The sequence below is a fragment of the Scophthalmus maximus genome, chromosome 2 (assembly GCF_022379125.1).
Source record: "Scophthalmus maximus strain ysfricsl-2021 chromosome 2, ASM2237912v1, whole genome shotgun sequence".
Classification (NCBI taxonomy): domain Eukaryota; kingdom Metazoa; phylum Chordata; class Actinopteri; order Pleuronectiformes; family Scophthalmidae; genus Scophthalmus; species Scophthalmus maximus.
In genome coordinates, this window is record NC_061516.1 from 27,302,240 (window position 1) to 27,325,833 (window position 23,594).

At 45.5% G+C, this 23,594-nt stretch overlaps 1 protein-coding gene across 1 annotated transcript; it reads left to right on the plus strand.

The window, feature by feature from the left end:
* The first annotated feature begins 490 nt into the window (after nt 1-490).
* Nucleotides 491-23,024, plus strand: wwc1 (WW and C2 domain containing 1). Its single transcript, XM_035625074.2, has 22 exons — nt 491-1,432; nt 6,809-6,918; nt 7,045-7,248; nt 7,338-7,414; nt 7,534-7,613; nt 10,803-10,932; nt 12,161-12,307; nt 12,458-12,528; nt 12,626-12,871; nt 13,061-13,150; nt 13,579-14,237; nt 14,650-14,761; nt 14,866-15,036; nt 15,140-15,332; nt 15,433-15,618; nt 16,072-16,130; nt 16,741-16,933; nt 17,017-17,187; nt 17,287-17,379; nt 18,835-19,065; nt 19,152-19,270; nt 19,581-23,024. Exons 1-22 carry the CDS (start codon nt 1,314-1,316, stop codon nt 19,645-19,647), a joined length of 3,528 nt encoding a protein of 1,175 aa, XP_035480967.2. The 5' UTR covers nt 491-1,313; the 3' UTR covers nt 19,648-23,024.
* Nucleotides 23,025-23,594: the final 570 nt, after the last annotated feature.

A 23,594-nucleotide genomic window follows, 5' to 3' on the forward strand; every position in this document is an offset into this window, starting at 1 on the left:
CACATCATTTTGTATTTAACTTCATGTCATGTGAATGTAAAGTGATGCATATTTGTATCATCTGTGTGTGTTTGTGTACATAATATATCTTTTTAAACCACATTCATAATTAATGTAAACGGGGAAAAATATAATTCTATAAAAATGCTATAATTAGTTGTATTAATAATATTATTATGTTGTGAAAAGTACTGTACAGATAATATATTGTGATTATTGGTGATAATATTTAATAACAGTTATAATAATATATAATAATATAATTATTTTGTGATGCAGGATTATATTAAGACAGATTACAAATGAGTGTACCAGTCATTAAAACAAATATATTACATTTCTTGTGTCGATATCAGTCAAAGTCTAAAATAATAACTTTATCATTCTTAACGTTACATTTTCCGACCGGAAGTTTTATTTTGCGAGGTGAACTTGACAACAAACGTTTTATTTTGTTGAACACGGCGACCGGAAGCTGCCGCTGGTTGGATAGAATGTAGCTTGACGGCGCTCGACCGGCCGAAGTCACCGGGACCGAGGGAAGAGTTTTACCGCCGTCGCTCCGCTTCCCTCCGTCCGGTGTGAAGACGGACCGACTCACCAGGTAACAGACGAGGTCCGCGCGGACTCCACCGGATCTGAACGGCCGCGGCAGCCGCTCGTTACTTCCGTCTGGTCGGCGGCGCTGAGACAGAGAGTTCGCTGCCCCGCGGCGGGCGGTGTTAGCATCGGGCACCGCTGCTAAACATGGTGGTGGCCTGTCGGCGAGGACCGAGCCCGCTGGGAGGAGGGCGACTCTAACACCCCGCTGGAGCTCCAGCCCGGGGACGAGCCACCGCCGCCGGACCCGGAGGTCTGTCCGCACGGCTGCCGCTTGTGTTGACGCTGAAGCCGCCGACCGCAGAACCGCGGCAGCGGCAGCGTCCCGCTGCGGGACCGACCACCGGCGACAGTTCACCGCCGAGGAACAAGTTCCACTCCGGAGGCGTGAAACGAGAAGCTTCAGAAACATGCGCAGACCGGAGGAGGAGCACGACGACGAGCAGCGGGAGCTGGAGGTTTAGCGGCCGGACGCAGTGACAGAGATGAGCCGGGGAACAAGTGCAGCCCGCGGGGTCGAGCTGCTCCCCTCAACCCGCCGGACCTGAGGATTATTATGGATTCTTCTTATTCTTATTGTTGCCTGATCCAAACCGCAACGGAGCCGGAGCTTTGGGACTAACTGATGAAGATGATGGTGATGGAGATGATGATGATGGAGATGATGGAGATGGTGAAGTTGATATGATCCGGTACATGGAGACTGGCCTGACATGCCCAGGAAGGAGTTGCCGCTGCCCGACGGTTGGGAGGAGGCCACGGACTTCGACGGCAAAGTCTACTACGTGGACCACATCAACCAGTGCACGAGCTGGATCGACCCCAGAGACAGGTAGGGCCGCTGACCTCTGACCTCTGACCTCTGACCTCTGACATGCTCCTGTGCTCAACATGAGGGAACAAGGAGTCAGCCATGTTTAAATATTATTAATAAAAGGCAGTTATTGTCTCTATCGTAATATCACAAAATGATAAAAATCGGTGTCCGCGTTCACGTTTGACAAATTTCTACCTAATATAAAACTTTACGGGAAAATTAAAATATTAATTTGCCTTGCTATATAAATACGATCAGAGACTGTATATAAAGACGATCAGGACGATCGGTGACTGTATATAAAGACGATCACTGACTGTATATAAAGACGATCACTGACTGTATATAAAGACGATCACTGACTGTATATGAAGACGATCAGTGACTGTATATAAAGACGATCAGAGACTGTATATAAAGACGATCAGTGACTGTATATAAAGATGATCAGTGACTGTATATAAAGACGATCAGGACGATCGCTGACTGTATATAAAGACGATCAGTGACTGTATATAAAGACGATCACTGACTGTATATGAAGACGATCACTGACTGTATATAAAGACGATCGGTGACTGTATATGAAGACGATCCCTGATTGTATATAAAGAAGATCAGCGACTGTATATAAAGACGATCACTGACTGTATATAAAGACGATCACTGACTGTATATGAAGACGATCACTGATTGTATATAAAGAAGATCAGCGACTGTATATAAAGACAATCAGCGACTGTATATAAAGAAGATCACTGACTGTATATATACGATCACTGACTGTATATATACGATCACTGACTGTATATAAAGACGATCACTGATTGTATATAAAGAAGATCAGCGACTGTATATAAAGAAGATCACTGACTGTATATATACGATCGCTGACTGTATATAAAGACCATCACTGACTGTATATAACTCACTCTATTAGAAAAGAAACAAGGCCTGAGCCTCATAATTCCAGATATAATCCAGTAAAAGGATTTGGAGACTTCAGTAACTGGTGAAGATGAAAAACGAGTCTGGGTGAGAATGTACAAGTGGGGCTGTGCAGCGCTGCATGCTGGGAACTCTGAGCCAATTACAATGATGGGGGGGGGGGGGGTAAGAGAGGAAACTGACACCTGCAGACCTGATTCCTAATTCGAGGAATGTCGATGAGCAGGAAGAACAGAACAAGATTCAGGCTCCGTCTCTTCTCGACTCATCAGTCACCAGCTAAAGATCTGGAGCATCTTAGAAAAACTAAGTTCCACGATCACAAGAAAAATTAATATATTCTTAAATATTTTTAAATGTTGTTCTCAGAGGGAATCGTCTTTATATACAGTCACTGATCATCTTTATATACAGTCAGTGATCGTCTTTATATACAGTCACTGATCGTCTTTATATACAGTCAGTGATCGTCTTTATATACAGTCTCTGTCTTTATATACAGTCACTGATCGTCTTTATATACAGTCAGTGATCGTCTTTATATACAGTCAGTGATCGTCTTTATATACAGTCAGTTATCGTCTTTATATACAGTCAGTGATCGTCTTTATATACAGTCACTGATCGTCTTTATATACAGTCGGTGATCGTCTTTATACACAGTCAGTGATCGTCTTTATATACAGTCAGTTATCGTCTTTATATACAGTCGGTGATCGTCTTTATATACAGTCACTGATCGTCTTTATATACAGTCAGTTATCGTCTTTATATACAGTCGGTGATCGTCTTTATATACAGTCGGTGATCGTCTTTATATTCAGTCAGTGATCGTCTTTATATACAGTCAGTGATCGTCTTTATATACAGTCGGTGATCGTCTTTATATACAGTCAGTGATCGTCTTTATATACAGTCAGTGATCGTCTTTATATACAGTCAGTGATCGTCTTTATATACAGTCAGTTATCGTCTTTATATACAGTCACTGATCGTCTTTATATACAGTCAGTGATCGTCTTTATATACAGTCAGTGATCTTCTTTATATACAGTCGGTGATCGTCTTTATATACAGTCGGTGATCGTCTTTATATACAGTCAGTTATCTTCTTTATATACAGTTGGTGATCGTCTTTATATACAGTCAGTTATCGTCTTATATACAGTCGGTGATCGTCTTTATATACAGTCAGTGATCGTCTTTATATACAGTCGGTGATCGTCTTTATATACAGTCAGTGATCGTCTTTATATACAGTCAGTGATCGTCTTTATATACAGTCAGTGATCGTCTTTATATACGTGGTCTCTGTGAATACGGCCTCTGGATTGAAGGAGCAAAACTCCTTGTGTTGTTTTACACTGAGACACCTAGTGGAGTGAAGCCTTCACCAGAAAAACACACAACACATTCCTGACACACACACACACACACACACACACACACACACACACACGCACGCACGCACGCACACACACACACACACACACACACACACACACACACACACACACACACTCACTCACTCTCCGGCCAAAGGCCTGGATTCATCAGAACTCTTTCAGCTCCTGCCAAGGTGCAGAGGTCAAAGTGCAGCTCAAGGCTCAGCCGCCCGAGTGAAGATGTTTTAATAAATCACCAACAACAACAACATCACAGGAACCTGACGAGAGCAGAGTTTGAAAAAAATATTCTCTGCAGATTTAACAGATTCCTGTTAAATGTTGAACAGATATATCTGTAATTATGATATTTGATGAAATGAGCCTTTCACAGACATGTCAGGTAACAACACCGTCATCCACCGTGACGTCAGGGGACAGGAATGTTCTCTTCAGACGCTCTGAGGAACATGATTTATTTTATGATGAATTCACCTTTTCTTTCTGGTCAAGCGTTTGCTGCGTGTCGTCCGTGGTCTTTACTGTTGGACTTTGCTCGGCTGTTAGATTCCGTCTGAACGCTCGTGACTCCACAGGAGGAATGTACAGTATCTGTGACTCAGCACTCAGCGATGCAGCGTTGCCTCCCGGAGTGTTTGCTCTGCGCTCGGATGTTTTACCTCCGAGTGTGATCCTGCGCAGGTGAATCACGTGAAGAAAAAAACTGAATCAAAATCCTGCAAATCAGTGTTTTTTTCTCACCACTTTGAAGCAAAAAAGTCAGAAGAATTCAGCAGGTTTTTTTTTCTTGCCCTCGCAGAGTTTTAGTCTCAGATAAGCTTCTTAAAAAACATGCAGAGCATCATGTGACACTAAAGCACCTCAGTCTGAAACATAACTCACCCAGCGACACACACAGAACAAGGATAAAGATCCACACTATACACATATACATCCAAAACTCAACTAAACTAAAAGCTGTTTTTCAGACATGAACCCCGAAAAATATCCCGACATTTTCTGCTGTTCACATATCAGACGCGTTCACACAACAGGAACGTTCTGGAACGTTGTGTCGAGCAGCAGGACGTGATGATGAGTTTTTAATTCTCAGTCATCAACGCGTCGTCCACTCGCTCCGTGGGAGTGTGTCGACGTTTCCTCACTCAAACTCTTTACTGGGCAGCAGGAGAAGTTCCGGGAAATATCCTGAGCAACATTTGTGTTCTCTCATAAACGCGCTCAGTAAAAGTTCAGCAATAATTCCACTGTGAAATCTGTCAAACAAACTCCTTCTATCTCACAATGTTACAGAACGTTATTGAACATCCCAGACTCCAGATCCGGACCCAGCGTGTCGTCATGGATTCTCTCCTGCTCCATGTTCCACCAAGTTCACTGGTGGAGTTTTTTGCAAAATCAAAAAGTCCCAAATCATGAAACGTAAAAACACAAAAACGTCACTCTCATCGAAAACAATGAGAGAAAAATTAGACTGAATAAAAAAATAAGCTGTGTAAACTTTGACCTTTTAAAGAGGAATCCTTTAATCATTAGATTGAAGAACAATAATCATTAGATTGAATAACAATAATCATTAGATTGAATGACAATAATCATTAGATTGAATGACACCTGTGACATCACACGACCTGCCTCCTGCAGTTGCCGAGGGAAACGCTGCCGGGCCGCGGTCAGCGAGGAGAGAGAGGAATCAAATAATGGGATGCAGAACGCCGAGCCAACCAGCCAACCAGCCGGCTCGTTGTTGTTTCTCTCTCTGGGATCAGCGTTTGGCAGAAACTCTCCTCTCGTCCTCCGGAGCTAAATTTAGCGCGGAGCCGAGGGGATCGTGTCCGGGCCCCTTTCATTATTCATCAGGCTGCTGCTGCAGCAGAGTCTCACTTTCTACTGTTTGTCTCCGGATCTCATCCTGGTGATCCTGAAGCTTCTCCGGACATGTGTGTCTGTTAGTCCATCACACGCGACGGGAATGAGGAGCTGCATCACACTGGCACTGAGGTCCAGACGTTTTCCAGAGCGGCTGAATGTGTGAATGTTGCTGTATTCTGGAGCTTTTCCTTGTCAGGCCCCTCGAGTTAAATATCTGGAAGATATCCCGACTGGAAATCTCTAGAGCTGCAACAGTTAATCGATTAGTTATTGACTATTAAATTAATCGTTTCAAGTAGTTTTTATGGAGAAAAAAATTCTTTGATTTCAGCTTCTTAAATATGAATATGTTCTGGTTTCTCTGCTCCTCTGTGACAGTGAACTGAAGATCTTTGGTGTGAGGACAAAACAAAACATCATGTTGAAGTTTTGGGGAAACATGATCAACATTTTTCACCATTTTATGAACCAAACAACTCAAAGATTAATACAGAAAGTAATCTACAGATTAATCGATTTATGAAGATAATCGTTAGCTCTAAAAATCTCTGGAAGATTCACATTGAGCGATCGGACGTCAACAAACACATACAATGTTCCAGAAATGTTCCCGTTGGTGTGAATCAGAATCAGAATTGTTTTTATTTATCAACTTCTGACTTATATCTTTATATTTTTTAGAATTTTGCTTTGGTGCAGAACAAAAAAAAAGGGGGAAGATGAAGCAAATTAAAAAGCTTTTTGTTTCAGCATTAATAATTTATTAATATCAACATTCATTTTATCTCTTTACACAACAGACATTAGTGTGTGTGTGTGTGTGTGTGTGTGTGTGTGTGTGTGTGTGTGTGTGCGTGTGCGTGTGGGGGGGGTGTTGGTCCCTGTGGTCGGTCACAATAGGAGGAAACCGGCCCGTGACATTCCACAGGCAGCACTGATGCATCGCCTGGAGGTTGCCGGGGCAACCCCTCGGCCTCACAGCGACTCCGCCGCCAACGCAGAATCAACCACGATGTCCACATTCTGTTTTGACGGGACCGAGTCCTGAGACTTTGAATCGACCTGACTCTAGTTAATGCTGAATAATAGCGCTTGTGACCGTTGATCGTGGTTTGTTTTACTGTTCATGTTCCTGAATCCATCTCTGTCACTTTGTTTCCTTCAGGCAGACGAAGCCTCTGACGTTCGCCGACTGTATCGGCGACGAGCTGCCGATCGGCTGGGAGGAGGCGTACGACCCCGTGGTGGGATCTTACTATGTCGACCACAACAGCAGTGAGTTCACATCTGCAGATATGATTTTAATCTCGTTACACGTTCATCTGCTCTCATCACGTCCTGCTCAAACACTGACCTCCTCCTCCTCCACACACTCCCGTCTCTTCCCGTCTCTTCCCTCAGAGAGCACCCAGCTGGAGGACCCGCGGGCCCAGTGGCAGCGGGAGCAGGAGGCCATGCTGCGGGACTACCTGGCCGTGGCCCGGGACGCCCTCAGCGCCCAGAAGGAGATCTACCAGGTGAAGGAGCAGCGGCTGCGGCTGGCGCAGCAGGAGTACCTGCAGCTCCACGACGCCTGGCGGGACAAGTCTACGTCACAGACCAGCTGTGAGTCGACCGGCGGCGAGACCACGAAACAGCCAGAGGGGAAAATAATATCAGGGGCAGTTAAAAAAACCTCTTTCCTTTTCCTGCAGTGAATTCTCGATCCTCGTCGTCCAGCAAGTACGACCCCGACATCCTGAAAGCAGAGATATCCACGGCTAAAAGTCGGGTAAGAGCTTCTCCTCCTGACAACTGATCCCTGATCAACATTCAGCAACAGTTTGATTCCAGTTTGAAGTATTTCACTGCCTGACAGTTTCTCTTCCTCCTCTCGCCTCCGTGTCTCAGGTGAACAAGCTGAAGCGAGACCTGGCCTGTATGAAGCAGGAGCTGCAGTTCAAGGAACAAGGCTTCGAGACGCTCAGAGAGTAAGGCCTGCATCCTCATGTCCTAATGCTAACACGTTAACATGTCCTCACGCTAAAACGACACATGTCCTCATGCTAACATGACACACATCCTCATGCTAACATGACACACATCCTCATGCTAACATGACACACATCCTCATGCTAACACGACACACATCCTCATGCTAACATGACACACATCCTCATGCTAACATGACACACATCCTCATGCTAACACGACACACATCCTCATGCTAACATGACACACATCCTCATGCTAACATGACACACATCCTCACGCTAAAACGACACATGTCCTCACGCTAACATGTCCTCACGCAAACACGACACACGTCCTCACGCTGACACGACACTCGTCCTCACGCTGACACGACACACATCCTCACGCTAACATGTCCTCACGCTAACACGACACACATCCTCACTCTGACACGACACACGTCCTCACGCTGACACGACACACGTCCTCACGCTGACACGACACTCGTCCTCATGCTGACATGACACTCGTCCTCACGCTGACACGACACACGTCCTCACGCTGACACGACACTCGTCCTACCGCTGACACGACACACATCCTCATGCTAACATGACACACATCCTCACGCTAACATGTCCTCACGCTTACATGTCCTCACGCTAACACGACACACGTCCTCACTCTGACACGACACACGTCCTCACTCTGACACGACACACGTCCTCACGCTGACACGACACACGTCCTCACGCTGACACGACACGTCCTCACGCTGACACGACACATCCTCATGCTGACACGACACACGTCCTCACGCTGACACGACACGTCCTCACGCTGACACGACACATCCTCATGCTGACACGACACACATCCTCATGCTAATACGTCCTCATGCTAACACTTTCTCACGCTAACACGACACACGTCCTCACGCTAACGGGTACAGTAGACGTGTACAGACTGATGTGAGGTGGCAGAACTGACGTCACGTGCAGGATTGTGAATGATTTATTTTTCTCCTATTTGTATATGTGGTGAGATATAAAACAAACCCATTAGTGCTTTGTGTTTATTCAAAATGAAAAATGTTGATAAGAAAAGTCAACGAACCACAAACACCAGTTCATTTCTGAACAAGACAAACTTTTCTTTAAGACCAAATCATTGTTTTTTAATATCTGTGACATGATCGCTGTGACCTCGTGGGAATAACGTTGTACAGTAGAGATAGAGTTAAAGTCTTCATCGTTGGAATTTGCCCAGTTCATCGTCATGTGGTCAGAAGCCGACATGTTGACCTGGGAACCTGCGTGCGCTGTAAACGCCGGCTTATCGCCTCCGTTATTGCTTCGGCATTATCACACATTCCATTAGATCATTAAACACTAACACGTCCATAAACCGAGCGACGGCGGAGCGGCAGCGGCTAAGGCATGTGGACGTGAGAGGAAACACCCAGGTCACCTGACCCGCGGCGCGTCTCGTCCACACCTCGGGGCTCGGTGGTGTCTCAGGTGGAGGCCTCGCTCGGTGACGAGCTGCCCGACCCGACCCGCTGGACCGAGTGGAGCTGAGCAGGAATGTCCGGAGTGTTTGTTCTGCCCCCGGCGAGAGTGTGAGGAGGATTAAAAGAGGAGCTGTGGCAGAGCGGTCGGACCACATTCCTGCACCTCTTTGCTCTCCTGTTACAGTCGGCGTCTGGCAGCCAATCGGTGTGTGAGCAGGAGAAGTGATGGAATGCAGACGCGCGCGCACAAACACACACACACACACACACACACACACACACACACACACACACACACACACACACAGACACACAGACAGACAGACAGACAGACAGACAGACACACACACACACAGACACACCGACACACACAAACTCGGCTCCTGATAAGAAACTGACTGTATGGCCAAAAGTATGTGGACGCCCCTTGATATGCTGCCTGATCCCGTCTGATGTTTATGGTTCTGATTATTACACAAGTATCAATAAAGACACTAATCTGTGGTCGAGTTTGAGGTCAAAGGTCAGATTCAGCTTTGAGAACATAAAAAAACCTGTTCTCTAATTTAAAATGGCACAATGTTCTCATTTCTCTCTCTCCCCCCTCCTCTCTCTACCTCCCTCTCATCTCTCTCTTCCTCTCTCCCTCCCTCTCTCTCTGTCACTTCCTCCCTCCCCTTCCTCTCCCTCTCTCTCTCTCTCTCCCTCCCTCCCTCCTTCCCCCTCCATCCTCTACCTCCCTCTCTTCCTCATTCTCTCTCTACCTCCCTTCCTCTCTCTCTCTCTCTACCTCCCTCTCTTCCTCATTCTCTCTCCCTCCCTCCCTCCCTCTCCATGTCTCTTCCTCTCCCTCTCTCTCTACTCCTCTCTTCCACCCTCCCTCCCTCACATCCTCCTCCCTCAGATCCTCCCTCCCCTTCCTCTCCCTCTCTCTCTACCTCCCTCTCTTCCTCATTCTCTCTCTCCCTCCCTCCCTTCCTCCCTTCTTCCCCCTCCTCTCCCTCTCAAAAGAATGTGGACGGACCTGTTATTCAGATTCATGCATGACTTGCTGATGACCAAGTTTAAATATCTGCCTGTCGGTAGTTTTCCCTCCCGTCGGTCCTCTGGCAGCCTGAAGCAGGATCTGATGTGTTGGCTGGAAGTTACGAGCTGAACAAACATTTGCTCGTGTCCTCGAACTCGTTTCCCTTCCACCTGAAGGAGACGTCCAATCTAAGACGCTCGTTTCACCTGACGTGTCTCGTGTTGTTTTTATTTATTCACACTCAAACATCTGAGCAACAGAAACTTCTGCACAGACTGAAACAAACCATTATTTTATGATTTATGCTGCATTCACTTGCTCCTCGTTTCCAGTTCCAATAATTTTCTTATCTGACATGTTTTCAGTTTTACTTCCAATAAATAACTATTCTATCTGATCTTGCTCGCTCCACCTGAACCTCATATCATAATACAAATTAAATCTTGGCAGTATCAAAAGTTTCTCACATTCATTTTTGATGCCATGTTTCTGTGTATGTGACGTCAACAGTCGTAGCTCCGACTTGATGGGGGCCGTTCCAAGTCAGGAACTTTGTTTTTTTACCCCTGATTATTCCGACACATCCCTGAAACTACGGTGTGAGAACATTTCTGATCAGATTTCCCCGCCTCTCTCTCTCTCTCTCTACCTCTCCACCTCCTCCAGGATCGACCTGAAGGTGTCGAACAGCTCGTACGGCTACAAGCTGCAGGAGGCGCAGGTCATCCTGAGTGAGGTCCGCTCCATCCGAGACGCCATCAGCTCAGGGGAGAAGGAGAAGCAGGAACTGATGCAGGTACAGGAAACAGAACGATCCCAACCTGGAGGTTCAAATGGGATGTAATTGTTTTATAATCTTCACTCCAGTTTTTTTACATATAGTTAATGTTTTCAAATAGCAAACGTAAGGTTTGCTGTCACCTGCTCTTTGGGGAAATAGTTGTCTGACTCAACAACTGACAAGCAGCTGATTATTGTTTCTGGATGATTATTATATATTATTATGACTTCTCCAGGTTAAACTTTATATTTTATTTCATGCAAGACATTTTTTATAAACAAACAGTTGCAACACGTCTGTTCAACAGATCATATTTAATAACAGAAATAGATTCTGTCACAATCTAAGACACTAGTTTAAAATACACCTTCGTACAACCTCCAGGATTTTAAATCTAAATCTAGGTGTCATCAGAAAACCTGCAGAGGAAGAGGAGAGAGAGTTTAATAAAACATAATATGCTCTGTGCCCTCCCCTCCCTCCCCCCGTCTCCCCTGAACCATCTGCAGCCGACAGCTCAGTGTGAGTCTGTTCATGTCTGTGTTCGTCTATAATGTGAGAGTCTTTTTATCTGTTGAAACTCACAGGTTTTTCCTTTTTTCTCCAACATGGAACCAGTTTGTTTTTCGGTTTAATACGTTTATTATTTTATCCAATAAATTAATAAACCATTGTTCTTAGTCCACATACCACTGGCCAACAACGGTCATCTAAGATTTGCGAATTAGTCCTGATCAGATCTCCAGAGGTTTTGTTCCTCATCACTTTGATAGTTTCAGTCTTTTCTGTTCAGTCCGAGCTGTAAACACTTTGACTGGACACAACGTCACGTCGCTGATCACTGAGACAAAACTGCCTCAGATGTGCAGACGTTTCTCTGTCGGTCAGAGGAACACGCACCATAGGATTTATGGGTAATGACGTCTTTCATTTTTATGCGGGCACAGAAAGAAAGGAGAGGGAGGGAGAGGTCTGCATCACCACTGTTTTATCTCAGAGGTGATTATTTGGTTATTGGTTATTTTTCCGTCGCGTGTGAAAACCAGAGCCGCAGAGTCGATAAGATTCATCACGGTCGTAAAGATGAAAGTGTCACTGCGGCTGCTGCATCGCTGTCACTCACTCTCTCAGGGGAAACCTTTGACCCCAGCAGCTGTGAGTGACCTCAAAACCACGTAGAAGCTTCTCGCTGGTCCCTCCGGTGACTCGTGTCGTCTTCTCTTCTCTGTTTGTGTTCATCCAGAAACTGGCGGTGCTGAAAGACGGTTTCCAGCTGGACTCGGGCTCGCAGCAGGACCTGTGGGGCAGCAGCCCCTCGCTGGCCAACTCGGAGCTGTCCATCCCCCGGCTCTACTCGGACGCCGGCTCGCAGACCGACATCCCTGCCGAGGTGAGTGAGGAGCGTCAGGAACATTCACGCAGCAAAACGTTTAAATCCAGGGACAGTTTCTCCTCGGAGCTGACGTCCTGTCAGAAGTCCGACTCCTCAGAATTCACAGTGACCTGATTCATTAACTCTGACCTGATAATGTTGTTTCAGTTCATCACCAGCACCAACAAACTGGCGGAGAAGGTTCGTCTGAGTCTGAAGTACGAGGAGGCCAAGAGAAGGTAGTGACGTTGACCTTTGCCCCGACCGTGGACCGCCTGTGTGTTTCTGTCCGTCACATTCACTCCCTCGCTCTGTCCCCGCCCCCCTCCTCTGCAGGATCGCCACCATCGAGGTGCAGATCGCCAAACTGGACAGCGAGGCGTGGCCGGGGCTGCTGGACCCCGAGCGGGATCGTCTGATCCTCATAAACGAGAAGGAGGAGCTGCTGAAGGAGCTGCAGTACGTCCGCCCTCGCCAGCGGCTGCAGCCCAACGACGCCCAGAAGCTGGAGTCCGAGAAGAAACGTCTGGAGCGAGACCTGCAGGCGGCCAGAGACAACCAGAGCAAGGCCCTGACCGAGAGGTGAGGGGCGGGGCTTATTCATCTGTAATCTCAATATAAGTATGTTGACACCAGCCGCTGGTTAGTGGACGACCCGCTTTTTATCTCCAGAGCCAAAGACGTTTGCTCGTGTTTTTACGTTTTTGTGTTTTGACTTTTTCGTGTTTTTTTTTGTGTTTTTTTTACAAGTTAGTTTTCTTATGATTTCAGGCTGCGACTTCACAGCAGGAGGAACAAACTGGTGCAGGAGCTGGAGGAGATGGTTCGACTCGCCTCGTCACTTCACACTCAACTGAAAAGGTTCGTCTCAGTCACGACTCTTGTGTTTCAGCAAGTGAACTCCTGTTCATTATATTTATTTGTCAGATTATTTAATTAGTCGCCTCATTAATTCCGGTCTCTGACCCTCAGATGATCTAATGGAAAAGGTTTTAAATTCAGTGTGAAAATTTTGGTCTTTGAAGTGTTTAACCCTCAGATGAAGATTGTCTCTCAGAGAAAATCTAATCCTCTGTACGTTTTCATGAGATGATGCAAAGCTGCTGTAAGAGACGTACTTGTCGGGGAAGTGATGAATATTTCACGCTGCTGGATTTAAAGATCAGTCTGAAAGGTCGAGGAGAACGTTGTCGGTCGTCACACGGATCATCACATTGATAACAGCTGTTTGTGATCAGTAGATATATATTGATCCTGAATCGTTCTGTTTCCGACCCCCTCCCTTCTAGCCTCTCGGCCAGCACCCTGTCCTGCTCGTCGGGCAGCAGTCGCGGCTCGCTGACTTCCAGCCGTGGCTCCCTAGCCACCACAAGCAGCCTCGGCTCCACCTCCTCCCTCAGCTTCACCGACATCTACCTGGAGCAGCCCGAGCTCGCCGACCCGGACTTCCAGAACAAGCTGGACATCCTCCTGCAGGAGGGCGGCCCGGGGGGCTACCGCCCCTCCAGCTCCATCACCACCATCCACGAACACGAGGTGGTGACGGGCTGCGGCGGGCGGGACGCCGAGAGGCCCGCGGGACAAACAGAAGGAGACGCGGGCTCGGCCGGAGGGGGAGGGGGAGCGGAGCTGGGCCCGTCCAGGATCCAGGCCCTCAGACTGTCAGAGACCCCTCGCTCAATGAGCTCCTTGTCTCCACGCTCGTCCCTCTCCTCGCTGTCCCCGCCCTGCTCGCCGCTGGTCACAGACGCTAGTTTCCTGTCCGGCGAGACGTTTACAGGCCAGACGGCGCCCGGCGGATTGGGCCTGGACCTGGAGCTCCACGGCCGGCTCGCTGAGCTGGAGCTCAGCCTGGACGCTCGGGAGCAGCGGCAGGACGAGCACAAGGCTCAACGTGGGCTGGACGTGAAGCAGAGCACCAACACGGCGCCGGGCGGCGAGGTCAGAGGTAAACAGACGGACGTCAACACGAATAACTCAGTTCATCCAATAGAAGAACAGTGATGGTGATGTCACAGCTTTATTTCTGTTACAACCAATACAACACCAGTTTACTGGAAAGCAGGACACCAGGAATACTCACTGTGTGTGTGTGTGTGTAATTTAATATCGTGAGTGAAACCTTACTGCTGCTGGTGTAGTGAGGAGAGAGGAGGATTTGGATTACAGCTGGGTCACGTGTGTGTGTGTGGGGGGGGAAGCATTATGCCATGTGTCCTCACAACTATAGAGAGACGAGTGTGTTTCTGTCATAGGTAGGGTGTTAGTGTGAGTGGCTTCTGGTGTTTTTCTGATTCCGCTGCTAAGTCAATACTTTTAAAACGGTCCTTGATGAATTCACACACGTCTTCCTGTTTCAGACTCGGCTCCTCAGCTGCGGGCGTCGGGGCCGAAGAAGATCGGCGTCTCCTCTGCGGTGTCTGACGAATCTGTGGCCGGTGACAGCGGCGTGTACGAGCCTTCGGAGCGAAGGTACGACGGTCGATGTCATCGAACCTCTTTACGACTCGGAATGCTGACAGATGATTATTTAAATTTATCATTCTCCAGTTGACTTGAGGTTGTGTTTCCTCCAGGCCGGGCCTCCCCGCCGACCTGCTGCACGCCTCCTACGAGGAGCGCCTGGCGCCCGGCTGCTCCCAGGTGCAGCTCGGCTTCCGCTACGAGTCCAGAGACCAGCGCTTCACCATCTACGTCATGCAGCTCTCCAACTGCAGCGCCCTCTGCCTCCCGGCGGACCACAACATGTACGACGCAATTACTTCTGTTCGTCAGACGTCACTCTGAGCCACTTCCTGGTTGTGTAATGTGATCAGACGATGTAACGCCCGTGTTGCGTCTCCTCTGCAGGTACGTGCGCGTGGTGGTGCTGCCCTGCGTGGAGACGACCCGCTGCCTCTTCCGGACGCGCGGCTCTCCGCCGCAGGACGCCGTGGAGGTCAACGAGGTGTTCGGCATGCAGATTTCCCACAGTGCACTGAGGCAGAAGACCCTGAGGGTGGATGTCTGCAACACCAGCAAGTCGGGCCACGAAGACTGTCTGGTGAGTCGGGAGGAAGTAAACTCCACCGTCTCAGTGCTGATGAAATTGCTGAGCTTCTTTCTGACGTGCCATCTTGTCTCCATCTTGTCCCCCCCTCCAGGCGGGGGCTCAGATCAGTCTGGCCGACATCAGCTGTTCGGACGAGAGACGCACTCGGTGGTTCAACCTGCTGAGTCGAGCCTTCATCCTGCCTGAGGTCAACAACAAGGACAGGGAGAGTAGAGCTGCAGGAGCCTCAGACCGGGTAAAGACCAGGGAGACACCACCCCCTGGTGGACTGCTGGGGGTACGACACACAAGTGTTAATAATAATTCTGTTCATCAAAAAAAATATCTCAGTAAGAAAATAGTTTCCATTCAACAAGAAGAACAGTTTGACGTGAATTACATAATTTGACTTCATAAGATTTTCTTCTGCTCGATGTGAGAAAATTATTAAAATATTAAAAATATTTTTGTAATTTAAATACTTTTTTAAAAATCACTTCTTTGCTGAAGCCACCAGAGGGAAGTTATTTATTTATTTATTATTATTTTTTGCCAGGATCATTTTACTGTGAAAAAAAGTATTTTTCCGTGTGTGTGTCGGTGTGTGAGTGTGGTCCAAGATTTTCTCTGATGAAACAAAGTCATTATCGTTTCAAACCTGTGGAGATTTAATAAGAAGCTGCTGACAGAAGTGACACTGACACGCACACTTGAACCTGCTCGGTGCTGATGTGAGTGTTTTGTGTTTCAGACTCGAGTTTCCAGCAGCGACACAGTCGGAGCCACTGACGACGACGAGGACGACGAGTGGTGAGAGTTGATTTTATTCTTATTTCTGTTGGTCCAGGTTCATTCTTCACTGTTTTTAATTTGGAATATGAACCTGATCGATCAATAAATTCTGATCACACAAGGACTTTAGATTCGATCGACACAAACAGTGGTGGAAAAGAGAAGAGAATTCAGTCAATGACTTGAATTCAACTTTGTTTCTTTTTGCATATGACTATTATATTTTCTGTTAATCAACACATTGGACGACAAGTTACCAAACACAAATAGATAATAAAAACTGTCAAATGTGAATTCTTTCTTTCTGCAAATTGATTCTTTAAATCGACAAAATAAATTAAAATGTTTAAATTGTTAAATATTGTCCAGAGAAACAAACGTTACCTTAAAAACGTAAAAAACAAAACAAAACAGAAATTAAAAATCATTTCAATCAAAACCAAGACGCAGGATGATGTGTCGGAGCTGCAGCACCACCTGCTGGCAAAGAGTGTAACTGCAGGACAACTTCAAAATGTCTTTTAATTTTCTACAGAAACGTTCAGAGTGAAGCACTTTATGATATTTAATTTCCTTCTTAGAGAATCTGTATTTCCGTCTCATCTTTTAAACTGTGGTTGTTTTTCAGGCGCGGCGACTCGCTGGAGGCCGACCTGTTCGACCACGAAGAAGGAAATGGCGTGGAGGGGGCGGGGCCTCCAGAGGAGGAGGACGAGTTTTATCCCGACAGCCAATGGGAAGCAGAAGAAGGGGAGGAAGGGGAAGAAGAAGAGGATGCGACTAAACCTCCGGCAGCAGCAGCAGCAGTGATCACAGAGAAGGTAACTGAAGGTCTTTCTGACGCTGCGTGAGCAGCGATGTTCTGGTTTCCTCTCAGAACATTCAGAACTTTCCCATCCTGCAGTTGAACAAGGAGACGAGTACGAGCGGCTCGTCGTCGTCCCGTCTCTGCTCCGTGGTCCGACCGAAGGAGCGGCGGCCTGACGTCCAGCAGCAGAACCCCTTCATGAGGGGCAACACCATCATCCGCTCCAAGACTTTCTCCCCTGGACCACAGAGCCAGTACATCTGCAGGGTAACCACGACGACGACTGTAGCTTTAACATATCACAACACAGAAAACAAACCAGAGTGAAACATCACACTTTGATTCTTTTACTTCTTCTTCTCTCAGATCAACCGCAGCGACAGCGACAGCTCAACGCTCTGCAGGAGATCGCCTTTCGTCAGGAACGCCTCCGAGAGACGCAGCATGCGCATGAAGAAGGTACAGTGTCTCCTCTTCATCCTCCTCTTCTTCCTCTGTATCATGAAGAAGGTACAGTGTCTCCTCTTCATCCTCCTCTTCTTCCTCTGTATCATGAAAAAGGTACAAACCACTGTCACGTCTCTTCTTCATCCTCTTCATCCTCTTCTTCTTCCTCATCCTCTTCTTCCTCTGTATCATGAAGAAGGTAAAGACCACTGTCACGTCTCCTCTTCATCCTCTACTTCATCCTCATCCCCTTCTTCCTCTGTATCACGAAGAAGGTACAGAGCACTGTCACTGTCTCCGCTTCATCCTCCTCTTCATCCTCCTCTTCTTCCTCTGTATCATGAAGAAGGTACAGTGTCTCCTCTTCATCCTCCTCTTCCTCCTCTTCTTCCTCTGTATCATGAAAAAGGTACAGACCACTGTCACGTTTCTTCTTCATCCTCTTCTTCTTCCTCATCCTCTTCTTCCTCTGTATCATGAAGAAGGTACCGACCACTGTCACGTCTCTTCTTCATCCTCTTCTTCTTCCTCATCCTCTTCTTCCTCTGTATCATGAAGAAGGTACAGACCACTGTCACGTCTCCTCTTCATCCTCTTCTTCATCCTCATCCTCTTCTTCCTCTGTATCACAAAGAAGGTACAGACCACCGTCACGTCTCCTCTTCATCCTCTTCTTCATCCTCATCCTCTTCTTCCTCTGTATCACAAAGAAGGTACAGAGCACTGTCACTGTCTCCGCTTCATCCTCGTCTTCATCCTCCTCTTCTTCCTCTGTATCGAGAAGAAGGTACAGTGTCTCCTCTTCATCCTCCTCTTCCTCCACTTCTTCCTCTGTATCATGAAGAAGGTACAGAGCACTGTCACTGTCTCATCATAATCCTCCTCTTCATCGTCTTCCTCCTCATCCTCTTCATCTTCTTCCTCCTCTTTTGTCTCATCATCCTATTTCTTCTTCTTCCACTGTATCAGGAAGAAGGTACAGACCACTGTGACTGTCATCTTCTTCTTCCTACTTCTCCCCTTCTTTCTCTTCTTCTTCCTCTTCTTTCTTCTCTTCCTCCTCCTCCTCTTCCTTCTCATCCTCTCTTCCACCTCTTCTTCTTCTTTCTCTTCTTCTTCTTTCAGCTGTGTGAAGGACCTCCTCCTTTTCCTCTTCCTCCTCAGCTGACGTCTTCTTCCTCACAGGAAGTGTTATGTCTTGGTGACGATCTGAACCAAGATGTTTTCCTGCAGGAATCAAACGTCGACCGCTCGTTCAGATGAACCACGACTTCGAGATATTAGTTATGAAAATGAAGAAAAGGGAAGAAGGAGAGTTTATGGCTCATCAGTTATTCGAACAGATGAAGTCAAACTAAATCATCTTATTTCATATTTAGTACAAAAGTCTTTGTGTCTTTGTGAGATCAGTTCGTCCATGACGTCTGAAGAAGTTTCAAACAGACCGACCGATCTCTCTCTCCTCAGCCTCCGGTGCAGGTCAGAGGTCTGGACGGTCTCCTGCGGACGTCCCTGGACCTGGAACTGGACCTGCAGGTGTCCCGGACCCGACAGGCCCGGCTGACGCAGGAGCTGCGAGTCCTGCGGGAGCTGAAGACGCAGCTGGAGCAGGCGAGGCAGCGCGGCCAGAGGGAGCTGCCCGCCTGGGTGCAGGAGGACGAACGCTTCCGCCTCCTCCTCAAACAGGCCGAGAAGCAGGTGAGTGACCCCGTCCGTCTCAGGACCTGTCCAGAGGAAACTGAGAGATTCTGTTTGACCGTGTCTCTGCTCGTCGTCCCATTCAGACCCGAGAGGAGCAGCTGCAGGAGAAGAGGGTGGAGAAGATGATGAGAGCGGCGGCGAAGGACGTCCACAAGATCCGGGGCCGCAGCCGCAAAGAGGTTCCTGAGGTCCAGACCTTCAGGTGGGAGGAGCCTGGTGGCGATCACCTGACTCAGAGCAGGAAGTCATTCTGACAGAGAGTTAGCTCCTGTGGCGTAGCCACCGTGTGTTAGCATGAGAAGCTGTATCTACTGAAGTTAGCATGCAATGCTAACACAAACGCAACCAGATCTAAGGAACCTGATTTTTTTAGTTTTCATATCGGAAAGATTCTGATACTGAAACATCTGTGAACGAGTCTTATGGGCCGATTGAAACATTATTACACATATTATTATTAGTATTTCATGTCTTTAAATCTCACTGACCTTCGTCTGTTTGTCTGATTCCAGAGAGAAGATGGCGTTTTTCACACGAGCGAAGAGCAGCATCCCCGACCTGCCGGCCGACAACGTGTAGAGACCCGGACCCCTGACCTTTGACCTTCACCCCTGACCCCTGACCTCACCCCCGACCTGCCGAACATGTAGAGAAGCATTTCAAAGTACCCCGACCCCTCGACCTCACCATGACCTTCACCCCTGACCTCCCCCCTCAGTCTGAACCTGCTGTTCCCAGACACATGAAGCGAACGTTGGTCGGTGTTATGAAGAAATGTAGAAATATATATAAATAATATGTTTAGATCTTGTTCATCTGTACATTAGTGACGTCATCTCCTCTCGTCTCATCACTTCCTGTTAGAATCATTCCAACACAAACGTCTAATCGTGACGTAAAGAATCTTCTTTATGTTTCTTCTTCTTCGCACAAAATCAAATCACAAGACGACGGTACACAAACAAAAATCAATATCGACTGATGAGAGACATTTGATTTTCATTCAGACAAACAAGCACACGGCGGTTTTAATATTTTTATTTTGTAGATGTTGTTTGTGTTTATCATATTTCCTCTTCTGTCGTTCTGTTACGTCCAAATATGTGAATATGGATCTGACAGCTGCTCCGTCTGTTATGAAGGGGGAGGAGCGTATTTCTCTTTACGGTCATAATACTGAAGATTGTTACTTGTTCTTCTTCTTCTTTGGTGTTTCCTCCCCGAGTGTTTCGCTGCCCCCTGCTGGTCAACGTGTCGTTACCACCAGTAACCACCAGGTGACGCAGAATCAATAAGATTAGAACTTTGATAGAAGATTTGTCTTTCGTCGTCGGACAATCGAACGTGAGCGTCGTCGGCAAAACACACGAAAACTGGAACACGAATAAATCAACTGGATGTGACACACATACACACACACATACTCAGTAGAAGCAGCACTAACACTCAGGTAGTGGATCAGTTAGTCAGCACTTTAACAAACTGGAGGAAACTTTGAAACTTTGAAAAAAGTTTTTTTTTAAATGGGGAAAAGAAACTTTGTTTTCTTTTCAGATGTAAAACTTTTCTCTTCGCGCTGGAATCGACTGTTGATTGTTGAAACAGGAAGTGAAGATCAAAATGTATTTTTGATGAATGTGAACTTACTGATTCTATGATTGTTTGACCCCTGACCCCTGACCCCCATCAACTGACCAGCAGCTAATAGGAAGACAGAAGTTGTGTTAAACAGGTTTTTATTGTTTTATTTTTTTCCGTCTGTAACTGGATCTGTTCTGAATCCGATCTGAGTCGTTGTCGTGGACGTTCAGCAGCTGAGTCACAAACGATTCATATCGTCTTCTTCATCTTCTCCTAAAGTCTGAGAAACAATATTATAATTATTATTTTAATCTTTCTGGATCAGAGCTCCTTCTCCAGTCGTTGTTTTGGAGGTGGAGAACAAATACAGAGATAAAAATAAATAAATAATATTTTATTTAATTGATTATATGAATTAATCAGCAACATGATGAAGTTGGAATTTCAAATGTGGAAAATAATTTTACAAAAATAATAATGAGATAAGGAAATACTGATATAAAATTTGAAATAAGTTAATAGATGATTTAGATGAAGACAAATATCTAAACAGAACTGAACCGATTGCCTGCAGCTGACGTCAACAGCTGTACAATGCATTCTGGGAAATGTAGGAAATAAAGTGGACATTAGGTAGAAAGAAAACCAACTCCAACATCGTGTTAAAATAAAGTCTTCACAGAAACAGACTCACAGTCGACAAGGAAGCGAAATGAAGGAAACGACGAAAAAAGCAGAAAATGATGGAAAAACTCAAAAAACTTTGAGGAAAAGATGAAGTGAGAAGTTTACGGATTTAAAAAGTGGAATTTGTTTCACCGATGAAACAACTCGTCGCTGATCTGCCTCCCCCCAAAATTTTCCAATATTAAAAAAAAGTATATTTTCGCACCATATCAGGTAGAAGTAGGAATATTTTTGCACAAATGTCTATTAAAATAATAAATATCTCACACGTGCACAAAAATCACTCGACACTACGACTCATCTCGTCTTGTGGTAAAACTTTATATTTACACAAATCAGACGTCGACGCCGAGGCTGCGTTCAAACTGCAGGAAGTCAAAGTCTGATCGGGACTCGAACAGTCGATCGATCGATCAATCAGATCAATACCAAAGATTCAACAACCACACATCTGATCCGGGGTCATGGATGGTTACGAATCTGCCCGGCAACAAGTGTTTTCACAGACAAATTAATTAAATGGCAGAATAAATATAAACAAAAATAACTTTCATTTGGATTTTATTTTACAGTTAAATTCCAGACTGCGACCACACTTTTCTTCCGCACAAAAAGGTGCGTTCAAGAAAAATATGGAAGCGTTAGCGGTTAGCAATCGGACGAGTTGTGAATCCAGATCCGAGGAAGAAAACGTCTGAAAATCAGAAAAGCTTATATCTAAATTTTCCCTCTGTTCCAAATCATGTGACGACGAGTGACGCTCGTATTTCCTCCTGCACCTGAACGCAGCCCTATGAGGGTTTTTTACTGGAACATTGTGAAATGAACCAAAGTCTACGGAGTCATGTCGGTGCCTTTAGAGAGAACGGAAGATGATCAGTGCCCAGAGAAAAAATACTTTCCCTATTTTGAAAAAAGACGAAAGTTCAGACTTTAAACTCCAAAATTCTGGGATTAAAGTCTCATGTTTTCCTCTTCTTTTTTTTTTGACATGGCTCTAATCTTCTTCCGTAGCCGAGCAACTTATAAACTTGTTGTTGTACTTTTTTTTTCCTCCTAATTTCTTGTTCATGTCCAAAACATCATCTGATCTACGAGAAGCTGAAATGGGGACAAAAATTGACATTCATTTTCTAAATGTTAACAATTTATTTTATTTTTTTCTTTCCCTCCACTTGTAGCTGGAGTAGATTTACAGAATAGGAACGTTTGTAGTCGGAGGATCTGATGGAATGTTGTTGAATCAGAAACCTCTGGATGAAGAAATGTTTTTATCTCGATCTTTCAGAGAAAGAAACAAATACTGATCGTCACATCATGTAGTTTGTGATTTAATTCTTTTTTTTCTTCTTTTTTTGGAAGTTCAAGTGCATTTTTCCCCCTCGTTTGATGATGATTTTTTTTATTCTAATGAATCTGTTTGTGTTGCGATGAAGCTGCTCACATGTTCGTTTATGAAACATTACAGCTTGTATTTATTGCACTTTTGTGATTTGGGTTTTTTGCTTTTTTCCAGTGTTTTTTTTTCTTCTTTTTATCGCGAGAGTCCCGAAAAGCTGTGAATTTTATTCTCGGACACTGTAACTTGTCGACCAGAGCTGTAAATATTTCACCAGCACGAAAAAACAAACAAAAACAAGTATGTTTTGTAGTTTCACAACAAATAAAAAAAGAAAGTTCTTCTTCTATTTGGATGTTGTGTTTTAATTTTTCTTGTTTAGTATTAAACCAGAAACTGTTTGATACGAAGAATAACTAATCAACAGATTATTTCAGGTTTTGGCTTTGGATATTTGGTTTGCAGTAATTTACCACAGCAGCGTAAATACAATAAATTCATTATAGGTAAATAAGAATTTACTGGACCTTTAATAATTAGAGAAAAGCTGAAGATTATATTTTTATTGTAGGTGAACTACAGTTCAACTCATACAAATACAGAATGTGATGATTTGATGCTTTCTTCTTTCAATAATTTAATTCACATTTGGAAAAGTTCAGGTGTATAAACCAAAAATATCATTATATCATTCAATCTTGAAAATGGTTATATGTATGCAGATTAAACTATAAATAGTAATCTATTTCTCATGATTACTATTTCATGAGAAATAGTACTGTTCATACTGTACTGAACAGTCACCGGAGAAGAGTCCGTTAAATCCTTGTTTCCTGCTCCAACCAAACAAAATATATTTTTATTTGTATTTATTTATTGAAATACGTTTATACAAAAATATAGATTAATATCCATTCGT

Excerpts from the sequence above, each read along its gene's own strand:
- wwc1 (XM_035625074.2), top strand. The coding sequence starts at position 1,314 with ATGCCCAGGAAGGAGTTGCCGCTGCCCGACGGTTGGGAGGAGGCCACG. Across the intron at positions 7,415-7,533 it reads TATCCACGGCTAAAAGTCGG|GTGAACAAGCTGAAGCGAGA; the intron begins GTAAGAGCTTCT and ends TCCGTGTCTCAG. Across the intron at positions 12,529-12,625 it reads TACGAGGAGGCCAAGAGAAG|GATCGCCACCATCGAGGTGC; the intron begins GTAGTGACGTTG and ends CCTCCTCTGCAG.